The sequence below is a fragment of the Lytechinus pictus genome, chromosome 15 (genome assembly GCF_037042905.1).
Source record: "Lytechinus pictus isolate F3 Inbred chromosome 15, Lp3.0, whole genome shotgun sequence".
Taxonomy (NCBI): domain Eukaryota; kingdom Metazoa; phylum Echinodermata; class Echinoidea; order Temnopleuroida; family Toxopneustidae; genus Lytechinus; species Lytechinus pictus.
Window position 1 is genome coordinate 28,695,913 of NC_087259.1, and position 15,327 is coordinate 28,711,239.

The 15,327-nt window shown below is 34.3% G+C and overlaps 1 protein-coding gene across 1 annotated transcript in view; it reads left to right on the top strand.

Annotated features, from left to right (window-relative positions):
• LOC129277540 (uncharacterized) overlaps positions 1–4,668 on the top strand; it is a 29,138-nt gene extending 24,470 nt beyond the window's left edge. The window contains exon 25 of the mRNA XM_054913703.2: positions 591–4,668. Within this exon, the coding sequence (XP_054769678.2) occupies positions 591–629 (39 nt within the window). The 3' untranslated portion in view covers positions 630–4,668. The remainder of the gene's footprint in view (positions 1–590) is intronic.
• The last annotated feature ends 10,659 nt before the right edge of the window (positions 4,669–15,327 follow it).

The window sequence follows — 15,327 nt, forward strand, 5'->3', positions numbered from 1 at the left end:
AATTTTTGGTTTCAGAGAAAAATATTAAACACTAAGACTACTTTTTCAGATCACAATGCAATACCGACAAGCACCTATGTATCTATAGGTAAGTTAGTAGAGGAAGTCTGTAAAAATATGAAACTTGGTGTTAAATGGATACTTGGTAGGATGCTAATGCCAGATTAGTATGCCGAGCAATTAAGTTTTGAAACTTGCAGGAATGCTCCCCAGGGAGTGGAGAATGCACATGTATTGTGGGCATGCCAAGATCCGATGACCGGAGTAATAATATATCTGTGAAGCGTTAGGCACATTGATCAGATGTATCAAGTGCTGTATAAGAGTTTATTATCATGATTAATATCATTATTGATATTCTTTTCATTGTTGTTGTTGTGATGATGATGAGGAGGATGATGATGATGATGATGACGGTGACAATGATGATGACAACGATGATGATGAGATAATGATGAGATGATGGTGATGACGGTGACGATGATGATGATGATGACTGTGACGATGATGACGACGATGGTGATGATGACAGTGATGATGATGAAGATGATTTTGTTGTAATGATTTTTCCTCTCTTTTTTTAATTCCAGAATGTCTGGATGCAGGTACCAATAGAAGACATTACTTAGAAAGATGGACATCATTGTGAGGTTTAAAGGAGAGCAACTATTGTACTACATCAGCTCAGGTTGGAAATGGTCGTCGCTTGACCGCTATATACCAAATCAGTTATATATCAAATGTTATATTACCATGGCAACCGATCCATGGTATGCATGCTTCATATTGAATGCAAGATACTTTCTTTTTCTTCTTACTTCCTCTCTATTTCATTTCTTCCTTTTGCAGTATAATGGATTTTCCAAAGACATTTATGAAATGTCAAAAATTATGTCTTTAACACAAATCTGTAGATGTGAATAAATGATATTGAGAAAAAGTTGTTTATTTCACCAGTGTTTTTCTCCAAAATTGGACAAGATCTAGTGAAAACAAGGCATTTGTTGGCAAAAAATAATTTTTACAACGTGAAAAGAACATGTCATTTTTCAAATAAATATTTGAAATTGAAATATTTGTTGTGTTTCATTCAAAGAACACATCAAAATGCCGATTGGCAGGTTTCAATTATTTTGGGTGAATTTACTGTAGGAAGTACTTGAACCCTTCATCATCTTTTTAAAATCGATTTAAATGGGTTTATTGCTTGACTATTTTTCTTCTTCCTGTTTTATGCCAAGATAAATCTTTGGATGTGATTCATATGTGAAAAAAATGTATATAATGCAATCGAAGAGCGATTTGAATTTCAACAAAAACTGAATAAAACAAAGATTGACTATCGTTATCGCAGCATACAGTGTTTCTCTTTATTCATATGAAGTAGATTTTGTCAGTACTTAGTAAAGTGAATAGATTTCAAAGATTAAAATATTATCATATTGATCATGTTGATTTAAAAGCAAAAATGAATGCTTTTGAATGTGTATCATTGATAAAAAGTCTAAACTTTCAAACAGAAACTTTAAAAGGTGAAGGACATATGTATATGTGTATGTATATTAATAATAGGCATATTATGTTGTCAATCATGAATTTTATTTTTGTTTTGTTTGATCATCATTCTATTGGTCAATGCTTATGGACTTTCAAAATATTTCTTGCCACAATTTGAAGAAAGTATAGGGTACAAGGAAACACATATTATGTCTTAATTACTACTTAAATATGTACTTAAGATACTGCTTGAAATGCTTAAAATGTAGCAAGGATGTATCATTTGTTATTTTCATATCTTGTTAATGATCGACGAAATAAAGGATCTTTGGAAAATTTCCCAATTATGCCAATCTATTTAACATGATGATTTAAGTTAATTGCCTCTTGAATATGATTTTCCAGCTTTTAGTTTCCTGTATTATCCTATGCTTTTTTATTCAATATCTTTCTTAGTTATAGGAATCATGAGATCTTAAGATACATCTTGTGTGATAAAAAAAGCAAATGATTGTGCAATTGAAGCATTAATACATGAAATAAATGAATATATCACGTTTTGGTGCTGTTTCATGAGGTTGTTCATAAGTTACTCAAGACTTCACAATTTACACTTAACTGGTCGCCCTTATGTTTGTGCTCAATGAGATACACCCATTTTGTCTGTGGGTGTTCATTTTCTTTAAACCTAATTAAAATTTTGAAAAAATAATGGATTTTCCATTCAGATACTCGTTAAAATGAGAATTATATACAAAGATTGGAATTCTAATCTACAAAGATTGGAATTCTAATATACAAAGATTGGAATTCTAATCTCTAAAGATTGTATTTCAATTGTCAGACAATGACAGTTCAACTGTAGTTGATGAGAAACCTATTGATTTAGAATTTGTATGTCACACTTTTGGACTTAACATTGTATTTGTTTTTATAATCATTCTTAATTTCCTAAAATTGCTGCTCTTGTACATTATTCAATAATGTAAATGATTAATTCTTCACCTTGCATATATCATGTATCAATACACTCTTAGTCTGGGGCCCATGTAGGCACAATAAAATCATATTTGGTATTTCTGTTTATGTTTTTGCAGAAGTTAACCTGTTGTCTACAAACTTATGTAATTCCCATAGGGTTTGTACAGGGGTTATTAGGTTCTAGCAGGTTGGGGGTTAAATGTTAAAATGATGCCAAGAAGCATGATCATTGGGGTACAACTTTGGAGCTTAGCACAAAATTGGACTGTCCATATTTTATTGCTTTAGAGGCATGAATTATCCTCAGGAATCTATGATATCAGACCAGCTGACGCTGAAATGAAAGTCTTTATAGAGGTTTTACTATCCTGCTCACCATCTATTTTTCCAAAATCCTGTTTTACTTTGGTGTGGGTCACACAATTTGAATAAACTACACTTTTCCCAAAATAAAGACGTACATATCAATCTTTGCTTAATATCTCATTTTATATTGCCATACCAAGTTAAGGAGTTAGCTTTTTTTTTTCAATCACACATTTTTTCTTTGTATCGGCATATTATTAATTAAGATACACTTGTAATTACCTTGTAGTAAGTGATAAGATACACTTGTAATTCTTGTAGTGAGTGATATAATTAAGTTTTTATGATGCTGATGTAAATAATTACTGAAATTTTTATAGAAGTAAGAGAACTACTATATAAGACTTGCTGTTAAAGACAGTAATTTAAGATGAAATCTTATCTGCTTGTATTGCTATATTTATGATATTTTGTAGATTGTAAATTGCTCAATGTATACTAGGGTGATATCGAGCTATAAGGCTGGATGGTGAGAGTGACTTTAGATCATGTGATGAAAATGATTAGAAGAAATTAATTCTTGTTTCGTTTTATTTCTTATTTGAATGAATGATGTCATTTGTGAATGAAAGGATATACATGTATGGTATTTAATAGCTGGTGTAAAAACACCTTGACGCTCATGTAAAAAAAGAAAAATTGTATATTTGCTTTTAATTGGTGCTTATGATGTCAGATTCTTGTTTATTTAAACTGTTAGACTCTGATTATAGACAACTATGTGCTGGTGATTAATTAGCATGTTACTTGATTTCATGTGAAAGAAAATACTTTCAAATATTCATATTCAAGACGTATAGAAATTTAGTTTCAGAATTATAACAGAAATCATATCTATTTAATATCTTTCTCGTCATGATTTAGTTCCGAGCTATGATTTGTATGTATGTGAGGGGATATTCTTGGAAAAGCTGTGTACAATTAAGGGCATGTTAAGTATGTCTTTGTGTTTATTGTGTAAAAGATTGTTTAGGTTTTATGAATGTCAGGCAAAGAGGTGGTGCTTTTAATTGATAGTAAATGTTTTATTTGACTTGATGAAAGTGCAGCTAGGTGTAAATCGAAATTCTGTAACAATAAACAACTGAAATCCAGCCATTGCTATTTTATGGTGCTGAGGTGTTTCGGCCCAGTTTCATACAAAAAGTTATCAGTAAAAAAAATGGTAGAATTCTGTCACAAATTGTTCTTGACTAATCAGTGTGCACCATTTTAGTAGGCTAGCTTATAACTTGCCATTGATACATTGGCCAGAGTAATATCATAGTTCAAGCAATCAGTCATTAGGCCTTTCAAGAACATTTCTACAGCTTGATATTTTTATTTAGTTTGATTAGATCTTTCTTAATCCAACAGTCACATTTACTGTTGTTTTCTCTCCACTCCATATATGAAGTCAACCTTGCTCAAATAAATCTTGCATAAATTTGAAAATTGCTTGCCACAAGACCCCATATTTAATGTTCCAAAATTTCTACCAAGGTAAATTGAAGTCACAATAAGCCTTGCACACTGATCTGAATACCATCTGGATGGGCGGTGAAGTGTCATGGATTGAAGCCATCGTCCGCCATCTTAGGACCATCAACACAGTGAACAATGCTGTTTGATTATACACGTAGTGAATGGGATTGTAATGGGAAATTATTATGATTCATTGAACGACGGGTGAAATCACAGTGATTTTTTTGTGTGATTACGATTACTGATATCAATATACTTTGAAGTATATAATCGTTATCATTTTATCATTAGAATGTTTTAATTGCCTGTTATTTTCAAATATGTTACTCTCATCATAAATTATTACTACAGCTTGGTCTGAAATTCTTTATTTATTACTTTGTGTTGATTATTGATTATGGGGATGTAAATGCCTGCCAATTCTCTTTCCTTCAAACAATTAATGTTTTTCCTCATTTTGGTTACGTTTTGATTAGACACATATGTTCTTCTCCATGTGAACCAAAGTCCTACCCTTATTTTGAACACCATTTGAAATTAAACGTAAGTTTTAACGGGTTTGCTTTTGAAACGATTAGCTCTGCATTACCTCTTCTCTGTAAGATAAACAGGATATGCCTAATTAGTTTCACAACTTTGGAACTAATTAAAAGACCCCTTAAAATGTTAACGACATCTAATCCTCTTTTTGTCACCTTTGCACAATATTGTGGGAGGTCATGTGCTTCAATAGACTTAACTTTAATCCCCGTTTTCTCATAAGTAACATTCTATGCTATGTTACTGAGCGGTCTCCTCTTTGTATTGTTTTGGGGTTATATATTTCATAGCTAAGAATCACTCTTTCAGTAAGGCTATTTAACTGAAAATTCATCCCTGGTGACTTTTCGTGGGTTTTGCCATGCCTGATGACATATTGTCCTCTGTGAAACTTTATTCATTGCACTCACACAAAATGTAACATATGGGACTAAATCTCCAAATAGCACTGGTTTTTCTTCTATCCTCATCATCACAATTTATAAATAAAGAGTCTAATACAAGTTTATATCGCAAAATTATTTTGCAAAACCTGAGAATTTCATAGTATTAGGGACAAATAGAATGGAAACCCATGCCTTCTAGTGCAAAACCTACGTCTTTTTGATGGTTCCAAGATGGCAGCCGCTCCACATCAGTGACTTCATTTCTGAATAGCCAAGCAGCGTGCAACCACCCATCCAGATAGTATTCAGATCAGTGGCCTTGCATCATTTGAACATCCTGACACTTTTATACAGCTTCTACTTTTGCCAAACCAATTTTCATGGGTGAAAGAAATCAAATGAGAGTTCTCGGAATCAAAGACTTGTGCAATCTTTTGACTTGTGTTTGATTAATGCAAGGTTGATTAAAATTTTCTGATGGGTCTTGTAAAAACATTCACCTTTCCTCTTCCCTTGAATCTCTTTTGCTCTCTGTGTCTTTCTTTCTCTCGTACCTTCATTCCCCTTTTTCTCTCCTTATCCTTTTGTCTCTTCCTCTCTGTGTCCCTCTCTCTTTGCGCCTCTCTTCTTTCCTCTGTTACTGCTGCTTGTTCCTCTCGTCTGACATCCTTCATATCTTCTATTTCTGTACATCTCGCTTACTTTGACCTCTTTCACAATCCTATTCTTCATGCCCTTCATTTTCTTTCATTCCTCCCACTGGCATAGGTTCAAGCAGCACATCTATTATCCAGGAGGGGTCTATCTGCAACCCACACCCCCTCCCCTCTCAGTCTCACTTGAATAGCACAACATTGCCTCTATAGTTTACCCATGGTTCTTTCTTATGTACACACACTTCTATATACAACCCTTATGTTCTCTTGCTATTTCTTAAAGGTCAAGTCCACCCCAGAAAATGTTGATCTGAATGAATAGATAAAAATCAAACTATTATAATGCTGAAAATTTAATCAAAATCGGATGTAAAATAAGAAAGTTATGACATTTTTAAGTTTCGCTTATTTTTTTTCAAAACAGTGATATGCACAACTTAGTGACTTGCAAATGAGACAGACGATGTCCTTTACTCACTATTTTTTTTTTTTTTTTTTTTTTAATAATACAATATTTCATTTTTTACAGATTTGACAAAAAGGACCAACTTGACTGAACTATTTAGTATCAAACAATGCTAATTCCACATGTTCAGGGAGGAATTAATTGTTGTTTCAATTGGCAATGAGGACCAACTTGACTGAACTATTTAGTATCAAACAATGCTAATTGCACATGTTCAGGGAGGAATTAATTGTTGTTTCAATTGGCAATGAGGACAAAATTAGAATATTTCATGTTTCATATAATAAAATACAAAAGAAATAGTGAGTGGATGACGTCATCAGTCTCCTCATTTGCCATGATGTGCATATAACTGTCTTGTGAAATTAAGCGAAACTTTAAATAAAATGTCATAACTTTCTTATTTTACATCCGATTTTGATGAAATTTTCAGTGGTATGCTTGTTGGATTTTTCTCTTTTTATTCAAATAAAATCTTTGCTGGGGTGGAGTTGTCCTATAAATTCTCTCAACAGACCACATGGTCATGATGAAATCTCTCCTTCAAGTTCACATCAATAGATGTTTATTTTTGTTACATGCATTGATAAGAATATTAGTTTTAGCTTAAGGCTTTATGGTCGTATGATATGAACATATCTAAATGTAATGGCATGCTTATGTGTGCAGAAATAAAAGTGAAATAATGAAATACAGCTCTCCATCTGTCTTTTTGTGTGTATAAATATTGAAATATGTGAATCTCTGTGCTGACCTCTAAACAATGTCACAATGCACTTTCTTACAAAGGACCAAACTCGCAAAAATGTCAATCATGATTTGTCTAAGGGTTGATTACGGTTTCAGTTTCAATAACTTATTTTTTTGTCATCTCAAGGCACTGAATACTTCACATCATATGAATGTGATACTAATAGACCACTTCAATTCATTTATTAGGTAAAAAAATCACATGAGTAGATATATACATTGTAAATGTGAGGATCAAACACCCTAGGAAAGCCAGAGGCTTCAAAAGCAGGGGGATCCATGACAGATAAATAACAGTGATACAAATACAGCAAATAAATTACATTAAGAATAAAACAAGTGGAATGCCTTTGGCGGTCTCACCTGCATCATGCGATTCAATATAGCATCAGTGCTGACTTTGAAAAACAACCTTTTAATAATTATTCACAAAAAACACCATTCATATGATACAATACTACGTTCATTGACATTTGACCTTGATAATGTGACCTAAAACTTGTCAGTGATACTTGATTACCCCTATATCCACATTTTATACACTATCTATAAACTTTGAAAGTTATGACAGCAATCTAATAATTACCTCTAAAATGGCCAAAGTTCAATGACCTTAAATGACCTTTGACTTTGATCATGTGACCTGAAACTCGCATGAGATGTTCAGTGATACTTGACAACTCTTGTGTCCAAGTTTTATGAACTAGACTAATATACTTACAGAGTTATGATGGTAATTCAACAAATACCCCCAACATGGCCAATATCCATTGACCTTTGACCTTGGTCATGTGACCTGAAACTCGCACAAGATGTTCAGTGATACTTGGTTACTTTTATGTCCACGTTTTATGATCTAGACCAATACACTTACAGAGATATGATGGTAATTCAACAACAACAAAAAACATGGCCAAAGTTCATTGACCTTACATGACCTTTGACCTTGACCATGTGACCTGAAACTCAAACAGGATGTTCAGAAATACTGATAACTCTATGTCCAAGTTTCATGAGTCAGATCCATAAACTTTCAAAGTTATGATGGTAATTCAACAGATACCCCCATTATGGCCAAAGTTCATTGACCTTTGACCTTGGTCATGTGACCTGAACTGCGCACAGGATGTTCAGTGATACTTGATTACTCTTATGTCCAAGTTTTATGAACTAGACCAATATACTTTTAAAGTTATGATGGTAATTCAAAAACTTAACCTTCGGTTAAGATTTGGTGTTGACGCCACCGCCGTCGGAAAAGTGGCGCCTATAGTCTCACTCTGTTATGCAGGTGAGACAAAAATGGAAATAAAAATTGAAATGATACATGAAACAAGTTACAATATTTACAATACATGACAAAACAAGACAAAAAATATATGTGTCCATACATGCATTTTCCCCTCTTGTGATGCATCTTTACTGGTGCATTTTTATGCATACACCAATTGAGCATAACAAAAGGTGTTCATATAGATATCTACTTAATATAACTAATGTACATTTAATCATGCATCCGTTGAAACCTTTAGGACTGCAACAAAGGTATCATTTTAAACAACTGATATACGGTACCTTGTTAGCTCTTCACTTTGCAATGGAATGAAATTGTAATTTCCTGTAAATCATACTTAAAAGTCAAAATAAAGTAAAACATTAGAATGTCTGACTCAACACTACAAATTTGAATGATAGCGTACACATTTATAGTATGTTCAATTTGAGATTTACAAGTCACATTTATCAACCATTTTCAAATGCATGTAGAGAATGTGAAAAAAATATTTATAGGGAATATTTGCCCTGGTGTCAAATTGATTTTAACAAGAGCAGAAACAAGTTCATTTTGATGAAGGTTTGGCAAAAATACATGAAAGAATATTATTGGGAGTAATGGATTTAAAAACTGTTTAAAGATTTTAGTCTGATGCCACTTGCGAGCAGTTCCCCTTATATCATGTGCTGTTAATTCCATAAAATGGCATTTCTTCCATTTTTTTTTAGTTAGATTCAATACATATTGTATTAGACACATTCTTTCATCCACAAAGTACTTGAAATGAAAAGAGTTTCAGTCATAAAACATGGAAATTCTTGAATTCATTACATGATATGAGGGGGCAGCTGCTCGCATATGATACAATATCAAAACTTGAAAAGCCATAACTCTTTTATTCTTTGATGGATAATATGTTTCGCTCATTTTTGTCTCACCTGCATAGCAGAGTGAGACTATAGGCGCCGCTTTTCCGACGGCGGCGGCGGCGGCGATCTCAACACCAAATCTTAACCTGAGGTTAAGTTTTTGAAATGACAGCATAACTTAGAAAGTATATGGACCTAGTTCATGAAACTTGGCCATAAGGTTAATCAAGTATTACTGAACATCTATGACCAAGGTCAAAGGTCATTTAGGGTCAATGAACTTAGACCATGTTGGGGGAATCAACATCAAAATCTTAACCTAAGGTTAAGTTTTTGAAATGTCATCATAAATTAGAAAATATATGGACCTAGTTCATGAAACTTATACATAAGGTTAATCAAGTATAACTGAACATCCTGCATGAGTTTCACGACACATGACCAAGGTCAAAGGTCATTTAGGGTCAATGAACTTTGGCCGAATTGGGGGTATCTGTTGAATTACCATCATAACTTTGAAAGTTTATGGATCTGATTCATGAAACTTGGACATAATAGTAATCAAGTATTACTGAACATCCTGTGCAAGTTTCAGGTCACATGATCAAGGTCAAAGGTCATTTAGGGTCAATGAACTTTGGCCAAATTGGGGTATTTGTTGAATTACAGCCATAAATTTGAAAGTGTGTTCGTCTAGTTCATAAAACTTGGACATAAGAGTAATCAAGTATCACTGAACATCCTGTGCGAGTTTCAGGTCACATGATCAAGGTCAAAGGTCATGTAAGGTCAAAGAACTTTAGCCATGTTGGGGGTATTTGTTGAATTGCCATCATATCTCTATAAGTGTATTGGTCTAATTCATAAAACGTGAAAATACGAGTAACCAAGTATCACTGAACATCTTGTGCGAGTTATAGTAGTTTTCAAAATCAGCACTGCTGCTATATTGAATCGCGTGATGCAGGTGAGACGGCCAGAGGCATTCCACTTGTTGGCTTTTAATACTGTAATGTACCGTAATACCTAAAACCAACTTAACATCAGGGTGATGGTTGACTTCACCTAACAACTATTGACATAAATCAAGCTTGGACAGACTCTGGTTGAACAAAATATGTACAACAATTTACAGATATTATAACAATATCTGCATCCATATGATTTTATGTACAATATATACTATAAATACATGGCCAATAAAACAATCACTGTTTTCACACGAATGTCCCAAGAGGCCAAAAATTAATGGAATACTGTGGATCGCCTATAATATCACAAAATTTCAGTCTTTCACAGCCTCACTTGGCTATGCAGATATTGTGCTATCAAAAATTGACTTCAATAACTGATTTTTCATAGCTGCAAAACAAAAACTAAACTTAAAACAGGAGTATCCCCAAATATGTTTCTGTCTGCTGAAAGTCTGAAATCCTCTTGGGAGGGTTCATGAAAACATTGATGAATAGCTGAGATTTGTCCTATGATATAAAGCACTTGAGATGTTATGTGGTAGAAGACGCATTGGTAAAGCCAGGTACTCCCTTGTCTTTGAGAACAGCTGCTTCTTTTTGTAGTACGTTGAGTAGGGAATGGGAACTCTCAATAATCTAAGGAGAACAAAATAATTGATAAAAATCCTAAGCTATGAAAACAGATATACACTTCACATCATCAGTAACAAATTCTTGTTAAAAAATGCTCACTTTGGCAGAGAATTAAAAGACATGGGCCCAAATTATCAACTCCACTTTAGCTCAAAGGTGGTCTCAGTCTGTGGTTAAAGGTCTCAAGTCCACCCTAGAAAAATGTTGATTTGAATAAATAGAGAAAAATCTAACAGGCATAGCACTGAAAACTTCATCAAAATCGGATGTAAAATAAGAAAGTTATGACATTTTAAAGTTTCGCATATTTTTCTAAAAACAGTTATGTGCACAACTCAGTGATATGCAAATGCGAGAGTCTATGATGTCCATCACTCACTATTTCTTTTGTTTTTTTATTGTTTGAATTATACAATATTTCAATTCATACAGAATTGACAATAATGTAAAACTTGACTGAGCTACATAATGTTTAATTCCACAAGTTCAGGGAGGAATAAAGCTCGATTTCGAATGACATGTGTGAGAAAATCAGAATATTTCATATTTCAGATAATAAAATACAAAAGAAATAGTGAGTGTGTGATGTCATCAGTCCCCTCATTTGCATACTGGCCAGGATGTGCATATATACATGTAACTGTTGTGAGAAATTAAGCGAAACATTAAAATTTCATAACTTTCTCATTTTAAATCCAATTTTGATGAAATTTTCAGTGTTATGATTGTTGGATTTTTCTCTTTTTATTCAAATCAACTTTTTGTCAGGGTGGACTTGACCTTTAACTAAGGGTGGCCAAATGTGACAACCTTAAATGGAAATGTTCAATCTGTTTACTATAGTTGGCAGTCAAAACTGTTAAAACTGTTTGAGAGTGATTAAGTGCAAGCTTTCTTACCACTATAGCATGGGAAATGATTTAAAAAAAACCCACAAGGGACCTTTGTCTTCTCTATGATCCCATAACTTTAACACAGATCTAAACGATCATTTATGGCCATGATTTCATGAATGGGTGCATATGATATTTTTTTCATACGTGTAGTGATTGCAACATTGTTTTTTTCACCTTGAAATACATGTACAAGATATCTTGGCAAACTATTTTCAAATGTACGAGTGAATACATGAATTTTATTATTGTGTTTACATCTGAAGTATATTCCAACAAAATTGTTGATATGATACACTTCAAACTATTATCTCTCCCCCCCCCCCCCCAAGAAAATGCTAGTTACATGACATTTGCTCTGGCAAAAATTGCTCCAATTAAAATCTGTAGGTTAAGCCAAACATAAAATCTAACCCCCAAAACTAAATAAACCCAATTCTAATTTTTACATAATTCTGTACCAAAAACTCTAATACAATCCACAGTCTGAGCATATATCGACAGAAAAATGCATACTGTATTACAGTAATAAATGAAATTGCTAATTCAGGGCTTAAATAAATCCAAGGCCAAAGTCATGAATGCCTTTTTGACTGGCCTCAGTGCTCCTCTCATTGGCCTTGGAAATTCGTTGTACCCATTTTTTTTTTTTTTGCATTTGTGCTGTGAAATAGAAATGTGCCTTCTAGGAAAGAGGGCTTGCCCTAAAATAATAGAAATGAATGCCTGTTTATTGTTCATGAATCTGTATAGTTGATTTCCTTACCTTCATATATGCAGCTTCTGTTTCACTGATAGTTTTGTCATATTCATTCCTTGTTGCAATCTTCTTAGCCAGGCTCTCGTTGAGTTTAGCTAGCTTCTCAGTAAGGATACGGAGATCATTTTGGACTTTGTTCTTCTCCTCTTCTTCTTGTTTGATCTGTTTATGGACCTCATCTCTTTTCAGGCATAGCTCCTCTATACCTGTAAATAAAGTCATACATAAACACTGTATTATCTTCGACAGTAGTAGTAGAAGTAAATGTACCTCAAGTGAGGGTTCGTGTAGGCTCTACTACACTACACTACGCTACACCTACCCAAGCCCTCAAGGTCCATAACTCACTCTGATACCCCGAGTGACAAACGTGTCACTTTATGTGGGGAAAAAAACTCATGCAACAAAATGACCATACGATTGGTAAAGAACAAATATTCTTACTTTCCATTATAATTTCACCCTGTGTCCATCCTCCAATCAAAGTTAGACCCAGTACCCAGTTTCCTCACATATAATAATTCATTGCTGATTTCAAAACATCGCCAACGCAAATTGCGCATGCACAGGTATCGCAGCTCAAGATCATAAATATTCCTATATCGAGATCTGATAAATGATTATACAATAGCGAAACCATCCCCGATTTCAGAATACTCATGAATATTCAAAATCATGCATCCGGTAAAACAAATCATGTGTCCGCCTGTCCGGTAAATTGATTTTACTGGACGCTTGAAATTATCATGCATCTGGCAAATCATTAATTTTTGTGGTTTATTCAATAAATTTTCTCCATTCTATAAAACAGATGATGCATGGGTTTCTTTCGTGAGTGGAACTGTGTGCACGCAGTAACTTTGGCATTACAGTCTAAACCCACTCAGCTGCGCCTCATGGGTTAAACCATGCCATGAGAAAATAATGAGGGGTCAGAGATATTGCCGCCCATTTCAATCACATCACATCAGGTACGGAAATGAAGGACTTCTCCTGTAGGTTTTCCGATTTTTACTTCTGGTAACTGACGATTATCTAGACAGTTTAAACTTGAGACTTTACGTGCGTTGAGAAATGGAGGTTTTAAATCATTCCCCCCACCAAAATTTATCCAACAGATGTTTAAACATTTCCACTGATTTTGCTTCCACTACCGGTACTTCTGTAGGCAGTTTGTTTCAGTCAGAAATTACTCTTTGACTAATAAATTTGCTCCTAAGTTCCAACCGATATCGTTCTGTGAAAAGCTTGAACTTGTGAGCTCTACATGTAGTTGCTGAATGGATTGCTGGAGTGAAGAATGTGTCACTCGAGATCCCAAAATTTCCATTTAACAGTTTGTACACAGTAATCATTTCTCCTCTTCGTCTTCTGTAAAACAGTGAGTGAAGGTTTAGTCTCTCTAGACGTTGCTCATACGGTAAGCTCTGGAGACCAGGGCCCCGTCTTACGAAGAGTTACGATTGATCCGATCAATCAAAACTATCGAAAGCCAGCAACATCAACTTCTAATATGCATGTTTGTTCAAAATATTTTCCAGACATGATGTAAAGTCGTATATTATTCGCTTTCTTAAAATTTCAGTGTGTTTCTCTTTGCTTACAAAGGACATTGTGCAAATTTCCTGGAGAAAAAATTATGACATGGTTGGATTTCCATATAGTTGAGGTTGATCGGATCAATCGTAACTCTTTGTAAGACAGGGCCAAGGAATCATGCGAGTAGCTCTCCTTTGCACCTTCTCTACTTTGTCTGCATCCATTTTGAATCTCACATGCCATAAAATGTTCCCATATTCCAGATGAGGTCGAACCAGAGATACAAACAAAATTGGTAATATTTCAGGGGTTATTTGAGAAAAAGTCCTGTGTATTATTCCAAGTATTTGGTAAGCTCTCAGAACAGCTGCTGAGACATGTTGGTGAAGATTGAGCTCTTCATCCATAATAACACCGAGATCTTTCTCCTGCTTACATGGTTCTAATTCATCTCTATTCATAGTATAAACCCTTCTTGAATTGTTCTTTCCAATGTGTAGAACCTTGCATTTTATAGTATTAAACTTAAAGGACAAGTCCACCCCAACAAAAAATTGATTTGAATAAAAAGAGAAAAATCCAACAACCAAAACACTGAAAACTTCATCAAAATCGTATGTAAAATAAGAAAGTTATGACATTTTAAAGTTTTGCTTATTTTCACAAAACAGTTATACGCACATCCTGGTCGGTATGCAAATGAGGAGACTGATGACGTCATCCACTCACGCAACGTTCTCGCTACCACGCGTCAAGGTTGGCGGGCGCCGACAACCCTGAAAATTTTCAGGGCAAATCCGCCAACCGTGAACTTCCCCGACAACCGTGGCCGGCAACTGTAAAACAGGCCTAGATCTACACAAAAAACTGAATATATTATTTTTAAAAATATGTTTTTCAGATCCTAAAATAAACTTGTCGATTATTTCGTCTACGATTTCTTCCCGGTATTTCTTTGACTCGCTACTATGCTGTATACTCTCTTTCTCTTGTGTAGGAAGCGCGAAGATGTTTACCTCGCATTTGCGTATCGCATTAATATTTATGTCTTTAAAATGGTAGTACATGTAAATACGCTCAAAAATAAAGTGAGGAGAGAGGGTACTGTGAGGAGAGAGGGTACCATGGGTTACTGGGTTGGGCAATGTAATTGAGATGTTACGAATTTCAGTTGATATTGTCACTTATTTTGTCAAAAGTAAAGTGTGTCAAAAATAATATAAAAATTCGATCAAAATTTAGTTTCATCTCGTCCCAGGCCCCAGCCTTATAGCTAC